Source organism: Rutidosis leptorrhynchoides, chromosome 3, assembly GCF_046630445.1.
Source record: "Rutidosis leptorrhynchoides isolate AG116_Rl617_1_P2 chromosome 3, CSIRO_AGI_Rlap_v1, whole genome shotgun sequence".
NCBI classification, from domain to species: Eukaryota; Viridiplantae; Streptophyta; class Magnoliopsida; order Asterales; family Asteraceae; genus Rutidosis; species Rutidosis leptorrhynchoides.
In genome coordinates, this window is record NC_092335.1 from 530,478,694 (window position 1) to 530,499,365 (window position 20,672).

Below are 20,672 nucleotides of genomic sequence, written 5' to 3' on the forward strand. Positions count from 1 at the left end.
GATGTAGTGATTTTTTTTTTTTTGAGTTTTTAACTAGTGACACCACTGGATAGTGTACATTTTTTGGGTGACACCATTGAAATAAGACATCTAGTAGGAATTTTTTAGGGGTCTTAACCGGTGACACCAGTGACTACCAATCCTAGATCCGCAACTGAATGGGACCTACTTGTGTTAGGCCGGGGTGGTGATTCGTATTAAATACAAGGTGTTCCAATGACTAGTGGAAGTAAATTTATGCAAAAGTCATCAATTTTATATATGGACTTCTCATCCTTGGATGCTAATGTGAAGAATTGTGATGCTTCTACTGTTGGTGTTTGTCATTTTAGTTTTTGTACAGGAGCTTTCATATGGCATGTGTAATGATTTCATGGACCTTTATTTTCGTATGAGTAGAGCAGGTGGATTATCCTAATGTAAATTCATCTTGTTCCTTTTTGTATATTTCAATTTTTCACATTTTCGTGAAAAAATAGTTATCTATTTTAAATCTTGTTTTTTACCAAAAAAAAAAAATAATAATTAAAACAACACAATTTTCAAAACTAATTTAATGTGACAAAGTTAGCAATAGAAGTGGAGCCCACAAGAACACAAGACCTTTCGTGAGGCCGTTCACACCGTAGCATCTCCAAAACAAAAGTAAATAACTCTTTTTAAAAGAAATCCTCGTTATTCGTGTCAAATATAAATATACTTATGAATAAGCTAACTGACTTATCACTTAAAACATCGATAGGCTGACTAACTTATCAAATGATAATTCCATATCCTTATCATCAGTTGTATTTATAACTGTGTCTCGATTCTCGAATGGTTCTTCGCTTCACACCTCTTTCAATTTTCTCTCTCTAAAAACACACCACTTTCTCTATCTAGACTCTAAACCTAAATTTCGTTCTCTCTCTAAAAACCCTTACGATCTGTTCAATTTTCTAATCAAAAGGTAACAATTTGTTAATAGTTTTATCAATTTCAGACACGCACATCTAATTTATTGTATATTGATATTAATCGATTGTGTTTATAGATTACGTATTTACTGATTGTGCGTATGTATAGATATAGATGTTTTTGTATGTATTTGAATTTGTTTATTAGGTTTTATTTGTTTTGAATTAGGGTTTTGTTGACCTGCTTAGCTGATTTTAAAACGAATTATTATTTTAATTACCCGATCTGCGATGGTTTTAGGTATTTCATTTTATTTTTTATTTTATTGCAGCTTTTGGAAAGCTATGTCGTCTCTCAGTAGAGAGCTTGTGTTTTTGATACTTCAGTTTTTAGATGAAGAGAAGTTTAAAGAGACTGTTCACAGGTAAGTTTTATTGTATTTAAAAATAATTTTTATGTATTTATTCACATGTAAACAGGGCAGTGTTCTTGCACGTAGTGGCGGATTATACTATATCCCATAGGGGTATCCGCCCCACTAGATTTAACTGGAAAAATTTTTTTACACTAAAAAAAAAGATTACTAAAAAATAAGGTTTTTTTTGGTGTTCACCCGGCTGACAACGGAAAATTTATTAAACTTTTACATCTGCCCCATCTGTATTCGAGTTCAAGTGGTGGCCACTGCTTGCACGAACACTTCAGAATGGTAATTACATGGTTTTTTTTTTGTATATAATTTTTAACTATATATACACATTTTGACAAAGTTTATGTTTTTATACCTCAATCAAACATAGGATAAATGCACAAGTAGCATCATTGTTGCTTCAAATGATATTAAACACTTCAATGGACTATATTTAAAAGTATACACTAGGCTAGAATCGTCCACGTACATGATTCAAATAGCTTTTTTATTACTCCGTAAGTGTGTTTGTTTGATCTTTTCTCACTTCACAAAAGTATATAAATTGACAATTGGTAATTTTTGGTCACAATGTGGTGTTTATATGTAAACTATTTTTTTTTTTATCCCTTTCTGTAGGTTGGAGCAAGAATCAGGATTTTTCTTCAATATGCGATTCTTTGAAGAAATGGTGACAAACGGTGATTGGGATGAAGTGGAAAAGTATCTGTCTGGATTCACCAAGGTTGATGATAATAGATATTCAATGAAAATCTTCTTTGAGATACGCAAGCAGAAGTACCTTGAAGCTCTAGATAAGTATGTAGTAACACAAATTTTATATATCTTATATAAGCATGCATATTATATTGCATTTGTTGATTTTAACGCTACTGAATGTGTACTTATGCAGACTTTTATATTCTGATTAATTTTGTAGGAAGGATCGTGCTAAAGCTGTTGAAATTCTCGTGAAGGACTTGAAAGTGTTTTCCGCTTTTAATGAGGATCTTTTTAAGGAAATAACCCAGCTTTTGACTCTGGAGAATTTCAGGTTTGTGGGGATTTTTGTAGTCAGTGATATTTATTTTGTACCGTCTGAATTTGTGTTGTATTAAGTCGTACGTATTTTTTTAATTAATAAATACCTGCTTACAGGGACAATGAACAACTATCAAAATACGGAGACACGAAGTCTGCTAGGGGTATAATGCTCGGTGAGCTAAAGAAATTGATTGAAGCAAATCCCCTGTTTCGTGACAAGCTAAATTTCCCTAGCTTAAAGAATTCAAGACTGCGAACACTTATTAATCAGAGGTTCATATCTTGTTGATTGTTGCCTTGTTAATATGTTTCCTTTTCAGGACATTTTTTTAATATTTGCTTTGTGTTGAAGTCTGAACTGGCAGCACCAGCTGTGTAAGAACCCGAAGCCGAATCCGGATATAAAAACGCTGTTTGTTGACCATTCTTGTGGACAGTCACAACCAAATGGTGCACGGGCCCCATCTCCTGTAACTAATCCTTTAATGGGCTCTGTACCAAAGCCTGCTGGATTTCCCCCTCTTGGCGCTCTTGGTGCTCATGGCGTAAGTGAATCTTTTTTTACAGTTGATAAAATCTTAAAGTTGAAAACTTTATGCTATTATTATTTACTAAATTCTACCTCATTTGTATTTTAAGCCTTTTCAGCCTACACCTGCAACTCTGCCATCTTCTCTTGCAGGTTGGATGGCAAATCCAACCCCTGTGCCTCATCCATCCGTTTCTGCTGGTCCTATAGGTTTCGCTCCACCTAATAGTGCTGGTAATGGTTCTTTTTACTTCTTTTAAAATTTTTTATTTTGTGTGACGACATGTTGTATCCCTAATAAGGTTATTAAGTGAAATTTTTCTGAATAAAATTGGTTTTTCTCGTTTTGTTTTAATCTGAAGCTTTATTAAAGCGGCCAAGGACTCCTCCAACTAATAATCAAGCTGTAGACTATCAAACTGCTGACTCTGAACATGTGATGAAGAGAACGAGGACATTTGGTATATCTGATGAAGTATGACACTATCCCGTTTTTTGTGTTTTTGACTAAACCAAAATAAATCATGATCTCTTATATTATTTTAAATTAATGCATGTAAACTCGCCTTTAGAACATTAAGGATCTTGCTCTTTATTTGATCTTATTTTTTATTTGATCATTGTCTTTAATTCCAAAATAGAAGAACATTTATTGTCATATATTCTGATATTAACTATTCTCACGATAACCAATAATTTTTTTTTCCTATATATCTACCGGATGGGTTACTGTTCTTAGCAGGTGAATCACATGCCCGTAAACATGTTGCCTGTTGCTTACATGGGTCAAAGTCATGGTCAAAGCTCTTACTCATCTGATGATTTACCTAAGGCTGTAGTGATGACCCTAAATCAGGGGTCCGTTGTCAAAAGTATGGACTTCCATCCAGTTCAGCAAATTCTGCTTCTTGGTTAGTTTCCACTTTCTATGTACTCTATATATGGTATTTTCGTCTTTTGGTTTAGATTTCAGAAACTTCTAATTGGTAAAGTATTTTTTTCTTATGTTATCTAATATCTGGTTTGTCTTTCTTGAATAATAGTCGGGTCGAGCAATGGAGAAATCATGATATGGGAGCTTGGTAGCAGGGAGAAGCTTGCTCACAAGAATTTTAAGGTTTGGGATCTTGGCGCTTGTTCAATGCCTCTGCAGGTTTGTACGACACTAACTATATTTATCTTTCTTCATAACTGTTTTTTTCTTATATAAGATGTATTCAGACATGTATTGGATGTTGACTTTGACTTGTGTTTAAAATAGGCATCTTTGGCCAATGACAATACCGCATCAATTAATCGTGTAACATGGAGCCCTGATGGAACATTGTTTGGTAAAATTAGTAATTGTTCTTTTTTTCTAATTGTAACCAACAAGTTTAAGTTGGGTAACTGTTTGCAACATGCATTCTTATGCTGAAACATACATATAGGTGTTGCATACTCTAAGCACATTGTGCAGATATACTCTTATCACGGTGGTGATGATCTGCGAAACCACTTGGAGGTTTGTGTGTGCTCTCCTTATCTTTTACATTCTTAAAATTTTTTTTACCTCTCTAATTAAAGGCTGACAGCTGGCATAATTTACTTCGATATCTATGAGCTTTACCATTATATTTGTTTTTCTTGTACAGATTGATGCTCATGGTGGCAGTGTAAATGATCTTGCTTTCTCTTATCCCAATAAACAACTTTGCATTGTCACATGTGGAGATGATAGATTAATAAAGGTTTGTGTTCTACTGATTTTGCTTTCTTTTATTAAAATTAAATGCTGTAAAACCTCAATGTATGATATGAAGTTTCTTATTACAGGTGTGGGATGCAGTAACAGGGACAAAACAATATACATTTGAGGGTCATGATGCACCAGTATATTCTGTTTGTCCACATTTCAAAGAAAATATTCAGGTACATTCAATCTCGAATCAATGAAGTTAGTATGAAAGATTATAGTACTCCATTTCATGATTTAATTACTATGTATTGTGTAAACAGTACTAAAATTATGTATGCATTACATAGAAGCTGCTAATTGTTTTCTCATATTCGCTGTACCAGTTTATTTTCTCGACAGCAACTGATGGGAAAATTAAGGCATGGTTGTATGACAACATGGGTTCAAGAGTGGACTATGATGCTCCTGGTCATTCATCCACCACAATGGCTTATAGTGCCGATGGAACAAGGTATAAAAACTTGAATCGCTACCCCCTTTTAGTTTTGTATGTTAGAGGTGGAAGTTTTAACCCATTTAGTGTATTTGGGTTGTGAAGTCAAATTTTGTTTGAGAAAAAAAAAAATGCCTAGTGCCTTTTTTTTTGTGATTTAATGTATTATTATTGTTTTGAGAGGCATATTCAGGCTATCTATGATGTTAACTAAAATATATATTGATGATGTTTGAACAACTAATAGGTTATTCTCATGTGGAACAAATAAAGAAGGAGACTCATACATTGTCGAATGGAATGAAAGTGAAGGAGCTGTAAAACGTACATATAATGGGCTTGGCAAACGATCAATTGAGGTTGTGCAGTTCGATACTACCAAGAATCGTTTTCTTGCTGCTGGTGATGAATTTATGATTAAATTTTGGGATATGGACAATGTTAACTTATTGACTACAATCGATGCTGATGGTGGTTTACCGGTACTCTTTGATTCTTTTGTTTCATGAAAACCTCTTAATTTTATGTGACTTTGCGTTACGGGGCAAAACACCTCAACTCTAGATGCCAGTTTTTCTATACTGTCTTGATAGTTACAAATATGTTTACGAGCTTTTATAATTTCTATAATAGTGTCATTCTTGACAAAAACAAGGTTGTAAAAGACGCGAGTCGGGGACGCGTCGGTGAAGACCTTGGAGGGACGAGTCGGTCGAGACAGGGACGCGGTGAGGGACGAGATGGGAGTTGACCAACGCTGACTTTCAAATATAATTACATTAGACAGAGATATTTCGGACATAAATACTTTAAATATGGATATTTTAAAAATTAAAAGATATCCAAATAAGATGACGTGGTCGTAATTTACACAATATATAGGCTTTTTATAGTGTTCTCTAGGATTATATGTTAGTTATTTATTATTTTTCTTTAAGGGATACAAAAAATCAACCTTTAACCGACGTTGACTTGACTTTTCTCGAATTTGACCTGACGATGTTTGACCAGTTGATCGCCTTATTAGACGTTTTTTCTCCGAGTCAGGATGGACTAGTAAAAAAACGCCGCACCGGCCGAGGCGGCCGCCGCTACAACACTGAAAAAAATGACTAAGAGACTACTTGCATTAGATATTGAGTATAGCTTGTTAATGTACCTGCAGGCTTCCCCTTGTATAAGATTCAATAAAGACGGGATTTTGATGGCTGTTTCAACAAACGAAAATGGCATAAAAATTCTTGCTAATCCTGATGGAATAAGGTTATTAAGAAACTATGAAAATCGATCTTTTGACGCTTCTAGAGTTGCATCTGGATCTGCATCTGTAGTGAAGGTAATGAGATCTTATCTCTTTCATCTCGTTTGTTTTACTGTATTATGTTACTGAATTGTTCGACACATATACAGACACCCATGATGAGCATGTTTGGTGCTGCTAATACATCTGTGGGACCAAGTATTATAGATAGGGTTACACCAATGCCCTCCATGGTGGCAATGGTAAGCATTTCTTTTCTTGTGATGTTTTTATAATTACTGTTTAACTTGACTTGGCATGCATTGGGTTGGAACAAGGGTTTAGTTAGTTTGATCATGGTTTGAATTTGGCTGATTTCAAACAAGATTGTGAACCAATTATGTGTTTGGGTAATTATGTTAACTTGTGGCCATGATATTTTATTTTTTTTTTAAATTGCTGTGCTTATAGAATGGTGACAATCGGAGTCCAATTGATGTGAAACCTCGAATCGTTGATGAAGCCATGGAAAAATCAAGAATATGGAAACTAACTGAAATAACAGAACCAACACAGTGCCGCTCATTAAGGCTTCCTGACAGTACATCTTCAGGCATGCGGGTATTTTTACCCTAAACCTAGCACTGTTATAATCATATTATAATTGCATTTATCATCATCATAGTGATAGTGATTTTTATATATTTGTTTTTTTTTTACTTAGTTTAATTTGTTCCCACATTTGGTACAGGTTTCAAGATTAATATACACAAATTCAGGACTTGCCATATTAGCTCTAGCCGCCAATGCTGTCCATAAACTATGGAAATGGCAAAGGAATGACCGTAGTTCATCCGGGAAGGTATTTATATAAAAGATTTTGAATTTGAATTTAAGGTTTTTAACCTATGTTTGTACATAACACATTTTATCCTTTTAGGCCACTGCTAACATTGTACCTCAGCTATGGCAACCAACAAGTGGTATATTGATGACCAATGATATCAGTGATACGAACCCTGAAGATTCCATTTCCTGCTTTGCATTATCCAAGAATGATTCCTATGTTATGTCTGCTTCTGGCGGGAAGATCTCTTTGTTTAATATGATGACATTTAAGGTAAGATCGCTGTTGTGTTTCTTAAAGAGGGGCAATTTTGGTCCAAATGGGTAAAACAGTTGCCCCATTTTGCGCTTTGCTGACCCACTAAAATTCTTTGACCATTTTATATTGATTTTAGTAATTAAACTACTGACTATATATGTTTAATATTTGTCTTTTGTTTTGTATTTATGTATTTGATACATATACATGTATTTCTTGATTTGCACAGACTATGACTACATTCATGCCTCCACCGCCTGCAGCAACTTTTTTGGCGTTTCATCCACAAGATAACAACATTATTGCAATAGGCATGGATGATTCTTCTATCCAAATATATAATGTTAGAGTTGATGAGGTTATTCACTAGCTCTTATTCAAAAAATAAGTCTTAACTGATGTTTGTTTGACACACAAAGTGATGCTAATTATATATTTTGAGCAGGTTAAAACGAAGCTAAAAGGCCATAGTAAGAGAATAACGGGCCTGGCTTTCTCCAATGTGCTTAATGTGCTTGTATCTTCTGGTGCTGATTCTCAGGTAAGAGAAACTGGATGATCTTTGGTCCTCGTTTGTTGATATTTTTTCATCAAAGTCATAAAAGTTCATACAATTGATATCATTTTGTTAGGATTATTTAGCAAAATGTGTAGTTTTTGGCCTGGGTCAGGTTGACCCAAAACACACTGCCTAATGTTCTTATCTTTGTTATAGATTGTGTTTAAATCTGACAATGAAAGCAACATCATTTAACTTACAGTGTCTTTTTTTTTTTTTCTTTCTTTTTTTTTTTATAAAATGCTGAAGGAAGTTTACATCGAGCGACTTCTGACTCACTCGATCTGTACAACTCATTTGACCTGTTTCTAAGCCAGTATTCACTTTTCTTTTACCTGTCTGATCCCTCCCTACAGAGAAAAACATAACTGAATTGACCCACTATTTTAATGGGTCAAAGTTACCTAGACTATAAAATATGGATAGACATAAAATTTGTTGTAGGGTCTGAGTTATATCTTTATGTGCAGTTGTGTGTTTGGAACACAAATGGATGGGAAAAGCAAACGAGTAAACACTTGCAAATTCCAGCTGGACGTGTTGCTGCTCCACTTGCTGATACTCGTGTGCAGTTTCACCAAGATCAGACACATTTGCTTGCCGTTCATGAAACTCAGATAGCTGTTTATGAAGCACCTAAAATGGAATCCCCTAAACAGGTATGTATAAATATTCAATATTTTTGTTAATAAAAAGATCCCTACTTGGCTACTTAGTGTAGTCGTTTCAATCCAAATGGTTTTTGATTTGTTTAAACATATTTTATTTATATGGCCTTGTTACTAAGTGCATCGCAGTCCCTACATGTTTAATAAGAAGATTATCTCATTAATTAATTTAGTTGTGATCAATATCTGATGAAACTTTTTCTATTGATACTCTCTAAATAGTGGTTCCCGCCAGAGACAAGTGGCTTGATCACCCATGCTACTTATTCTTGTGATAGCAAATCAATATTCGTCAGTTTCGAAGATGGAAGTGTTGGTATTCTTACTGGATCAACACTCAGGTTGCGATGTCGTATCAGTTCAACTGCTTATTTGCCAAACAGTCCAAAGTAAGTGTTTCCCTGATGTAATTATCTTTATAAAAAAAAGTTAAAAGCTCGTTTGACCTGTTTAGTTTCTGCATAACATAACTTCACTATGTTCTACAAAAGTCCTTTTATAAGTGGTTTACAGGTCAAAACTAGAGGTGTCAAAATGTACAAGTTTTAGTAATGGGTCAAATTACTAATACTTTTCATCGTCCAAACTCGTGACTTCTTGTTTAACAAGTACCAATTATGATGTAAAAAAACTTTTGCATTTGAATTATTTTAAAACTGATTTAGGAGGTTTTTATGTATGAATACTCCAAGTATGTACATGTAAGAACTCAAATTGACAAATTTATAACCATAAGGGTCATTGTTTCTAATACCGTACGATATTGCAGTTCAAGGGCGCATCCGTTAGTAATTGCTGCACATCCATCTGAAGTTGATCAATTTGCATTGGGACTTAACGATGGTGCTGTCGTTGTTATCGAGCCACTGGAATCGGAAGGGAAATGGGGGACCCCACCTCCGCTAGAAAATGGTGCCGGACCAAGCAATACTGCTCCTGTTGCAGCAAGTACAACAGATCAAGCACAGAGGTAAATTAAACTTTTTTTTTTTTAAAGATGTTAAAGGATTTAGGTACAGTAGCGTGTAGAGGATGATGATCCATTAGAAATTAGTTTAGAAGCAAACGCTAAAAGTATAATGAATATTTAGACATCATGAATAGAGGGTTTGTCATGGTGTAAATTTTATGATGGGGCACAAAGTGTTGTTTCGGTTTATAATAATTGGGAATGATTGAAGGCTATGTTTATGGCCTTGATTTTTTTTTTTATATTTTGTTTATTTTTTTTACGTATGTATTCATCTGCTCGAAAGAGTTTGGTATAGCTGTTTTCCTTTGAGTTCTTATGAACTCACTTTAAATGTAGTTTTAGTATAACGGTGATGTACTTGATCATTGGGTCGTTCAAGTTGGAATTTTTAGCTTAGGCTAAGCATGAAAAGTTTGTAATTAATATCGTAGTCATTCCCGCTTTTGGGGTTACGTTTGTACAATATTTTTGTGTCATTGTTACAACCTATTGTCTACTTGTTTTGTTGAAGATGTATGTAAATGCCTTTTGATCAAGCAAGTAGATCATTGTTGAGTGCAAAGATGGAGAATGGGCAGGGTGACCCTAAATAACTATATATCCAAATTGTGATTGGCATAGGGTCAACAAGAGCCCAAATGTGGTGATAAAGTGTTTGTTGCTAAAACGGTGCGGCTGATACCATTTTTACTTGTGGTCTGTGGACCTTTTAATGTTTTAAAAAATTCAAGTAAGTTAATTAAAATAAAGGATTAAAATTACGAATTACAGTAGCTTCTGGACTATACACCCTCCAAAAATAGTAGTGTAGGATATAAACTTATAGTTTACATATCACTATTTACATATGTAAAGTTTTAAGCTAATAAATTTTTGACAAGCTCGCATGACAATGACTTGTCATGTGACATATTAATGGAATTTTATTACCCACTTGAAATTATAAAATAAATGTTATAATACATCAATTATTGAAGTAGAAGTCAAGAAATGGTGGCTAACAATTTTATGTAATTCACAAAAGTCAAATATGTAACACTCTTTGTAGTATAAATATGCATCAATATGTACAAGATGAACACACTATTCTAATATACTTGCATCAAGTATTATACTTCTTTCTCTCGTATACATTCCACTCTTATATTATAAGAAGTTTGTATTTAGATTAGCATACTAAAGTTGTTATAAACAACTAAAATTACAACACGTTATCAGCACGAAGAGCTCCCGCCGGCCACCGTCCTCCGCCGCTAAAACCACCGGAAGATCTAGAAACCTCTGATGTGTCTTCTGATCAAAAATTTATCAACTTGGATTCTTCCACCACTGAGTTATACTCATCAGGTATTTCAAAAAGTTTTTGACGTTATTTAATTTACATTATTTTGACTTAATTAATTATCAAAAATAAAAAAATAAGATTTTACAACGATCATAAAATGAACCTGCATTAAGAGGTAGAGAGAGTTATAGAAATTACATTCATCATCACTATCTCTAAACTTAAACTGTTGCGTCTGTTCTTCTTTCATTCGTGAACCACCCAACCAACCACTCGACACTCTGCTGTTAACCAAAGAACAAACCAACATAAACAAGAGTTACCACCATGATCACCTAATATCAAAACACACCATAACCACCATATTTTTTTTTATAGAAACATCATTACTTTCACTTTGGTTTACTTATCAAACTTGCTGCTACAATACTGCTACAAGTTTCGGTTTCCTATTTTCCAGCCGTAACACACCCTCAATTATCGAATAATTGCTACATACTTCTGATTACACATTCAGCCAGCTTTTGTTTACAATTTGTGAAGTGGCGTAATTCTTTTTTCTTCTTCCCATGTCATCGAAATAAATAGAGGATCTCAAAAGCACATTAAAGGCAAGTGGAGTGCTCATACTTTTAAGTATGGCCGACACTCTCAATTAATTAAACCCCACTAGATAAAGATGTTGAACTCTTCTATTATTTTTTCCCCCACCGAACATGAAACCACAAAATTATTAGCTGGATCATTATTAACGGAATATATGTGGGACAACATGAAGGATGAGGGCCGACAGAAATGAATTTTTGCAAAGAGACGTTCATATACAAACACGTTTAGTTTTTCTTTATTAAAGTGATGTTAGTGGGTTTTTACAACTTGATGAGTATATAACCATTTATAAATGGGTGCCACCTTATATATTGGCAGACAAAAACAAAATTATGTACCAAATTGAATTTAATCAATAGATTGATAGGGATAGTGGGGTCTTTATGAAGAAAACGAATCCTAGGTGATTAGTTGAGACTTAATTAAACTGCCATATTCAACCTCTATTATAGTGGATTACTTTACTAAGTCCACTTCTTGAAATCTTCATATATTAAACTGAAATTCTAGCGGACTTATTATTTTCTTTGGGATTTTGCTGTTGGGCCTCCCCCATCAGGCCCAAATACATTGAATAGTTAGTGATTCTTATTAACTGATTTAGATAAGTCTCAAATAAAGTTTGTTAACATTTAAATATAAATATAGCCCAAATGAAAAATAAGACAGTTTAAAAAATAACAAGTCATTCCAATATATAAAACTCTAATTGCATTATCTTGATGTATTTAAAGAGCCACTGTAACAGTATAATTAAACACATATGTTATATGATAATGTTCAGTAGTTGGAAAATGTCTATGTGCACAATTAACGAACTTTTGCATATTATTTTTGACAAACCCCACCTATTAGTTTGATTCATATATTTAGTGTATTCAAAACGGTTATGATTGAATACATTTTTGTAAATAATACTCGTAATACTTTGTTATGATTGTGGAGAGTGACTATATAATAATTATAATTATATTAGTATAAAGTAAGCCTCCCCTATTATTAATTCCTGGCTCCGCCTCTGGACGGGGCATATGATAAAAAGCGCATATGATGAAAATCGCATATGATTAAAAGCGCATATGATAAAAAGCGCATATGATGAAAAGCGCAGCGCATATGATTAATAGCGTGTATGATGAAAAGTCCATATGATGAAAAGCGCAACGCATATGATTAAAAGCGCATATGGTGAAAAGGATATATGATGAAAAACGCATATGGTGATTAATGAAAAGCACATATGGTGATTAATGAAAAGAATATTGAGAAAGAATCACCAATGTTTTTTTTTAAAAAGAATTCAAGGTTATATATATGGACCAATTCATCCATCATGTGAACCATTTTGATATTTCATGGTTCTAATAGACGCATCTAGCGGATGGTCTCATGTTTGTGTGTTATCAAGCCGTAATATGGCATTTGCAAAGTTGCTTGCACAAATTATTAAATTGAGAACACATTAGTCTGATTACACCATTAAAAGGATGAGACTTGATAATGCTGGTGAGTTAACATCTCAAGCATTTAATGATTAATATATGTCTACAGGGATTGTTGTTGAACATCCAGTTGCTCATGTGCATACACAAAATTGGTTTAGCTGAATCAATAGATAAACGCTTGCAGTTAATAACTAGACAATTGGAAATGAGTACAAAACTCTCAATATTTATATGGGGACATGTAAATTTACATGATGCGACATTAATTCCCATTAAACCAAGTGCAAGTCATAAATATTCTCCATTACCAACTTAATTTTGGTCGAGAGCCAAATATTTTCCATCTAGAACATTTGGTTGTGCAGTGTATTTTTAATTGCACCACCACAACAAATGGTTTCTCAAAGAAGGATGGAAATATATGTTGGATATGAAACATCTTCAATCATAAGATATATTGAATCCATGACGAGTGATGTTTTTACAGCCTATTTTGCTGTTTGTCATTATAATGAAATATTGTTCCATAGATTAGGGAGAGAAATGAAATATAAATAAAATGATGTTTCATGGTGTGAACATAAATTAATGTATCTTGATCATCGCACAAAAGAATGTAAAATAAAAGTTAAAAAATAATGCATATGCAAGAACTTGCAAATCGATTACTTAATGCATTATAGATACAAAAAGAGTTACTAAATCATATATAATAGCAGGAAATGCTCCAGCTCGAATTGAAATTCCAAAAGCTGGCAATAATGTCACTCATGAGTCTTTGCCACGTCTGAAACGTGGAAGACCAATTGGTTCCAAAGATAAAAATCCTCGAAAAGGAAAATCAGCTGATAATGAGGTAAAAGAAAGTGTTCAAGAAGAACCACAAATCAATATTTCTTCTGCAGAGGATATTGATAAATGTAAATACATAAATTGCGATAAATTATGCAATATTATGGAACCGAAATGAAATGAAAAATCTTGATGAGATATTTTCATATAATGTTGCATATGACATCATGAATGATGATGATGATCCAGTACCAAAATCTGTCATGGATTGTCAAAATAGACATAATTGGGATCATTTGAAAGGAGCAATACGAGCTAAATTTGAATCGCTCAATAAAAGAAAAGTTTTCGGATAAATAGTTATCACTTTTAAAGATGTGAAACGTATGGGATACAAATGAATTTTTATCCGAAAAAGAAATGTGCAAATGAAGTTACAAGGCAAAACTAGACTTGTAACTCAAGATTTCCCACAAAGACCAGAAATGAATTATGAGGAAAACTTATCCTCCTGTAACGGATACAATTACTTATTAGATACTTAATCAACCTGGTAGTTACTTAAATCTCATGGATGTTGTTACTACTTATCTGTATGGATCACTTGATAGTGATATACATGAATATATCTGAAGGGTTTAAGGTATCATAAGCATCTAATGCAAAACCCAAGGGAATATATTCCATTAAATCACAAAGATTTTTAAATGGGTTTATACAATCGGGAGGTATGTGGTATAACCCATTAAATGACTACTTGATAAGAAAAGGGTATACATATAAACTTATTTGCACGTGTGTTTTATAAAAACAATGTTCAGATATGTGATCGTAGTTGTTTATATCAATTATCTTAAATAAAGAAATCTATGAAGCCATTCATCTTCTAAAAGAAAGAATTTGAAATGAAAGTTTTTGGAAAAACCAAGTATTACATTGGTTTATAAATTGAGCATATGCATAATGACTTACTTTTACATCAGACAACTTATATCTAAAAGTTTTTAAAACATTTTAATATGGACAAGACAAAACCATTAAGTACTCCTATGGTTATTAGATCACTCAATATTGACACTGATCCATTTCATCTCCGTAAAGATCATGAAGATCTTATTGGATCAGAAGTTCCATATCTTAGTGCAATTGGGGCTCTTATGTATCTTACAGATTATACAAGATCTGACATTTCTTTTGCAGTTAATTTGTTGACAAGGTTGTAACGACCTGTCAAAATCACTATTGACGCGGCACGTTAATCATTGATTCCACAGTGAGGTTTTGACCTCTATATGATACGTTTTGATAAAATATTGCATTCATTAAAATAAGTGACTTTCTAAACATAGAAATTTATAAACATGTGGGCGAGTGCTTAGGTATAAGCAAAACCCCGAAATACATAAGTCTTTAATTTACAGGTTGACATCACAGTCCAATTATTTATTACACAACGCAGTTTTATTTTGAATGCAATAAACTTTGTACAAAGCATGAGAGACTCCATGCAGGCAACAAGCACATTACAGCGGAAGCATTCTAAGGACCTGAGAATAAAACATGCTAAAAAGTCAACATGAATGTTGGTGAGTTATAGGTTTAATTGCTCGAGTCATAAACATATATAAAGATAGACCACAAGATTTCATCAAAAGTTTATCAATAGATTCTACATAACAGAGCACCCTGGTAACTAAACTTAACGCTATAGTGATAATTACTCCATTCGTTTTAATACACGCAAACCAACGTGTCTTAAACTCAAATAACATACGTTCGTTAAAAGGCTAGCGCTCTAGCTCGGACGGGGATGTCAAGCCCTATGGATCCATATACAATTATTCGCGCCCACCAGTCCATATCCTATGTACTGGCAGCTACTAGTTACCAAAGCTAAGGGATTTTCGGTTTAACTCAGTGTAGAATTTAGTATGTACTTGTGTCTTATTGCGTTTAAATAAATTGCATGTATTCTCAGCCCAAAAATATTTAAAGTATTTAAAAAGTGAGACTATAACTCACAGTTCAATATTGCGATTCAATATTGTAGGTAAATTGCGTAGACGTAATGATGGTAGACGACTGTATGGTTGGCCTTGGATTCAAGAACAATACCCCGAACAATACCCAATATTTCCTTAGCTTAAAGCGGTTTGAAACCCGAATTAAAACACCCTCGTATATACTTTATTATTATTAAACTTAAATTAAAATTATAATTATAATTATAAATATAAATTTAAATTTACAGAAGAAAGAAAAAGTGATTATATTTCGTCGAGTAAGCTGGCCTTTTATAGGCATGTTTCCTGATTTTGGTCCCCATTCGATCGCATGGATTTTCAGTGCTTTTGCCATGCGATCGCATGGCCGCTTGAACCCCTTTTGTTTGCTAGTTTGTCGACATCAAATAGTGTTTACTGTAGCCCATGCGATCGCATGGGTTTTCAATGTTTTTGCCATGCGATCGCATGGCCGTCTTTTCCGTTTTTGTTTGCTAGTTCGTCGATAGCAAATAGTGTTTACTGTAGCAAATAGTGTTTATTGTAGCAAATAGTGTTTACTGTAGCAAATAGTATTTACTGTAGCAAATCAATGCAGCAAAGTCGTTTTCACTGTAGCACTGTAGCAAAATACGGTTTCACTGTAGCAAATAGTGTTTTACTGTAGCAAAATAGTATTTTACTGTAGCAAAGTCATTTTTACTTGTACATATATATATATATATATATATATATATATATATATACATATATATATATATGTATATTTACATAGTATTAAATCATATAGAGAATTGGTTTAAATTAGTCGAAATTTTTCGGGTCATCACATAACCTCCCCGTTAAAGAAAATTTCGTCCCGAAATTTTGAGTAGTACATGTTTCATGAGCGATATCAGTGAACAAATGTGGATACTTTTGCTTCATTTGATCCTTACGTTCCCAAGTAAACTCGGGTCCTCGTCTAGCGTTCCAACGAACCCTAACTATCGGTATTTTGCTTTGTTTTAATTGTTTGACCTCACGGTCCATGATTTCAACAGGTTCTTCGATAAAATGGAGTTTATCATTGATTCGTATTTCGTCAAGAGGAATTACGACATCCTCTTCAGCTAAACATTTCTTCAAATTTGAGACGTGAAATGTGTTGTGTACACTACTAAGTTCTTGCGGTAGCTTTAATCGATAAGCAACTGTTCCAACTCTTTCTGTGATTTCAAAGGGTCCTACGTACCTAGGACTTAACTTTCCTCGTTTACCGAATCGTACTACGCCTTTCCAGGGTGACACTTTCAACATGACTTTGTCGCCCACTTGAAATTCTAGCGGTTTTCTTCTTACATCAGCATAACTCTTTTGGCGACTCATGGCCGTTTTCAATCGCTGTTGTATTTGAATGATCTTTTCGGTGGTTTCATGAATAATTTCTGGTCCAGTAAGTTGTCTTTCTCCTACTTCACTCCAACCGATAGGAGATCTGCACTTTCTACCGTAAAGTGCTTCAAATGGCGCTGCGTTGATGCTCGTATGATAGCTGTTATTGTATGAAAATTCTGCCAACGGTAAGTGTCGATCCCAACTGGTTCCAAAGTCAATCACGCATGCCCGTAACATGTCTTCCAATTTTTGTATTGTTCTTTCACTTTGACCATCTGTCTGTGGGTGATAAGCGGTGCTCATATCTAATCGAGTTCCCAATGCTTTTTGTAATGATTGCCAAAAACGTGATGTGAATCGGGTGTCGCGATCAGATATGATGGAGATGGGTACACCATGCCTGGAAACTACTTCCTTCAAATATAGGCGTGCTAATTTCTCCATACTGTCTGTCTCCTTTATTGGTAGGAAGTGAGCTGATTTAGTTAGACGATCAACTATCACCCAAATAGTATCATGACTACTTGCAGTCCTTGGCAATTTCGTAATGAAATCCATGGTTATTCTTTCCCATTTCCACTGCAGAATTTCTGGTTGTTGCAGAAATCCTAACGGCTTTTGGTGCTCAGCTTTAACCTTTGCACACGTCAAACATTTGCTTACATAAGTAGCAATTTCTGTCTTCATATTAGGCCACCAATAGAACTTCTTGAGATCGTGGTACATTTTCTCATTTCCTGTGTGAATTGAGTACCTCGTTTTGTGTGCTTCATCTAGTACTAGTTGCCTTAGGTTACCATGTCTTGGTACCCATATCCTACCAGCAAAATACAGGGTTCCATCGGCTTTTACTTCAAGTTGTTTTTCTAACCCTTTACTCATTTCACCTTTTTTGTTTTCTTCTTTTAAAGCTTCTAACTGTGCTGCTTGAATTTGCTTTGTGAGATCAGTACGAATTGTAATATTCAAAGCTCGGACCCTAAGAGGTTTTACTCTTTCTTTTCGACTTAGGGCATCAGCTACAACATTAGCCTTTCCAGGGTGGTAACGGATTTCACAATCGTAATCGTTTAACAACTCTACCCAACGATGTTGCCTCATATTGAGTTGTTTTTGATCAAAAATATGCTGAAGACTCTTATGGTCGGTGTACACTGTACACTTGGTGCCATATAGATAGTGTCTCCATATTTTGAGTGCAAAAACTACAGCTCCAAGTTCCAAATCGTGTGTCGTATAGTTCTTTTCATGAATTTTTAGTTGTCGTGAGGCATATGCGATAACTTTTGTGAGTTGCATTAATACACATCCTAAACCTTGGCGCGAAGCGTCACAATAGATCACGAAATCATCATTTCCTTCTGGTAATGACAAAATGGGTGCAGACGTTAACTTCTTCTTTAATAACTGGAATGAGGATTCCTGTTCCGTGGACCAATCATACTTCTTTCCCTTTTGAGTCAATGAAGTTAAGGGTTTGGCGATTCTAGAGAAATATTGAATGAATCTTCGGTAGTAACCAGCAAGACCTAAGAATTGGCGGATTTGTGTTGGAGTCTTCGGTGTTTCCCATTTACTAATGGCTTCGATCTTGGCAGGGTCAACTTTAATTCCATGTTTACTGACAACATGTCCCAAAAATTGTACTTCTTGTAACCAGAAATCACACTTCGAAAATTTTGCGTACAATTCTTCTTTCTTGAGTATCTCTAGTACCAGTCTTAAGTGTTGCTCATGTTCTTCCTTGTTCTTCGAGTAAATCAATATGTCGTCGATAAAAACAATGACAAATTTGTCTAAATACGTTCTACAGATGCGATTCATTAGATCCATGAATACTGCTGGAGCATTAGTTAATCCAAAAGGCATGACTAGAAACTCATAGTGACCGTAACGGGTTCTGAACGCGGTTTTAGGAACATCTTCTTCCTTCACTCTCAGCTGGTGATATCCGGAGCGTAGATCAATCTTGGAATAAACACTTGATATTTGCAATTGATCAAACAAATCATCAATCCTCGGTAATGGGTACCAATTCTTGATCGTTAATATTTTTAATTCTCGGTAATCTATGCACATTCTCATAGATCCATCCTTCTTCTTGACGAACAGAATAGGAGCACCCCAAGGTGAAAAACTGGGACGAATAAATCCACGGTCCGATAATTCTTGCAACTGGTCTTGTAATTCTTGCATTTCTGAAGGTGCAAGTCTATATGGAGATCGGGCTACAGGTGCAGCTCCTGGTATGAGATCAATCTGGAATTCTACACATCTGTGTGGAGGTAGCCCCGATAATTCTTCTGGAAATACTCCGGGATATTCTCTTACAACCGGCATGTCATTAATGCTTCTTTCTTCAGTATCGATCTTCTTTACGTGTACCAGAATAGCATAACAACCTTTTCTTATAAGTTTCTGGGCCTTCATACAGCTGATAAAGTTCAGCTTTGAGTTGCTCTTTTCCCCATAAATCATTAATGACGTTTCATCCTTACGAGGGATGCGGATTGCTTTCTCAGCGCAAACAACTTCCGCTCTTGTTTTGGACATCCAGTCCATGCCAACGATTACGTCAAAACTTCCTAATTCTACGGGTATCAAATCGATTTTGAAGGTTTCACCAGCGAGATTCATTTCGCAACCATGGCAAATTTTATCGGCTTTTATCAGTTTACCATTAGCTAATTCAATAGTATATTTATCGTCTAGAGGTAATGATGCACATTTTAGTTTAAAACTAAAGTCTTTACACATATAACTTCTATCAGCACCCGTATCAAACATAATAGAAGCTAGTTGATTATTAACGGTAAACGTACCCGTGACAAGATTAGGATCCTCACGTGCTTTACTGGCACTAACATTAAATGCCCTCCCATGTGCAGGTTCTTTGTTCTTCTCCTTATCAGGGCATTGATTTATAAAGTGACCAGACTTCCCGCATCCATAACATTTCTTAACATCGGTCGATTTTGTCTTTACTTCAGAAACGGTGGCATAACAATCTTTCGCCACATGTTCTTTCTTGTTGCACTTGTCACAGACCACTTGGAAATAACCTGCATGATGTGTGTAACATCTTTTGCAGAACGGATGGGGTCCCTTATAGTTTGGACTTGCAGTTGCCCCATCTTGTTTACCTTTAAAAGTTTCTTGTTTCTTCAGTTGAGTACTTTTGCCCTTATAGTCTTCCCATTTCCTCTTTCCTTCAGTTGTCTTGACTTCGGTAATTGGTGCCTTAATCGAACTCTCTGTGATCTGGTCCATGAGTTGGTGTGCCATTGTCATGGCTTCCTGCATCGTATTCGGTTTGGACGATGTAACATTTCCTTTGATATTGATCGATAAACCGTCAATATACATTTCTATCTTTCGTTTCTCGTTTGGCACCAATTCGGGACACAACAAGGCTAGTTCCATGAAACGCTTTTCATAGTTATTGAGATTCGCGCCGATAACCTTCAGATTACGTAACTCAGATTCCATTTTTCTGATCTCGTTTCGAGGACAGTACTCCTCGATTAGCATCTTTTTCAGTTCTTCCCAAGAGATATCATATGCCG

At 34.7% G+C, this 20,672-nt stretch overlaps 1 protein-coding gene across 2 annotated transcripts; it reads left to right on the forward strand.

Moving 5' to 3' along the window:
* Positions 1–838: 838 nt before the first annotated feature.
* Positions 839–10,080, forward strand: LOC139898373 (topless-related protein 4-like). 2 transcript variants are annotated; one of them, XM_071881103.1, is made up of 26 exons: positions 839–949; positions 1,229–1,321; positions 1,946–2,125; positions 2,247–2,360; positions 2,465–2,623; positions 2,703–2,895; positions 2,990–3,113; positions 3,242–3,354; positions 3,619–3,790; positions 3,923–4,032; positions 4,141–4,210; positions 4,310–4,383; positions 4,514–4,609; positions 4,695–4,790; positions 4,941–5,068; positions 5,298–5,532; positions 6,216–6,386; positions 6,461–6,553; positions 6,762–6,911; positions 7,042–7,152; positions 7,231–7,410; positions 7,625–7,753; positions 7,841–7,936; positions 8,425–8,613; positions 8,845–9,011; positions 9,392–10,080. In XM_071881103.1, the coding sequence occupies exons 2-26, from the start codon at positions 1,242–1,244 to the stop codon at positions 9,594–9,596; spliced, it is 3,435 nt and encodes a 1,144-aa protein (XP_071737204.1). In that variant the 5' UTR covers positions 839–949; positions 1,229–1,241; the 3' UTR covers positions 9,597–10,080. The 2 variants fall into 2 exon arrangements, with proteins under 2 accessions (XP_071737204.1, XP_071737205.1); XM_071881104.1 differs by having other exon boundaries at positions 3,622–3,790.
* Positions 10,081–20,672: the final 10,592 nt, after the last annotated feature.

Bases quoted from the DNA above. Each gene is read 5' to 3' on its own strand.
- LOC139898373 (XM_071881103.1), top strand. From the start codon at position 1,242: ATGTCGTCTCTCAGTAGAGAGCTTGTGTTTTTGATACTTCAGTTTTTA. The intron at 1,322-1,945 runs GTAAGTTTTATT...CCCTTTCTGTAG, and splicing joins TTTAAAGAGACTGTTCACAG to GTTGGAGCAAGAATCAGGAT. The intron at 7,411-7,624 runs GTAAGATCGCTG...TGATTTGCACAG, and splicing joins TTAATATGATGACATTTAAG to ACTATGACTACATTCATGCC.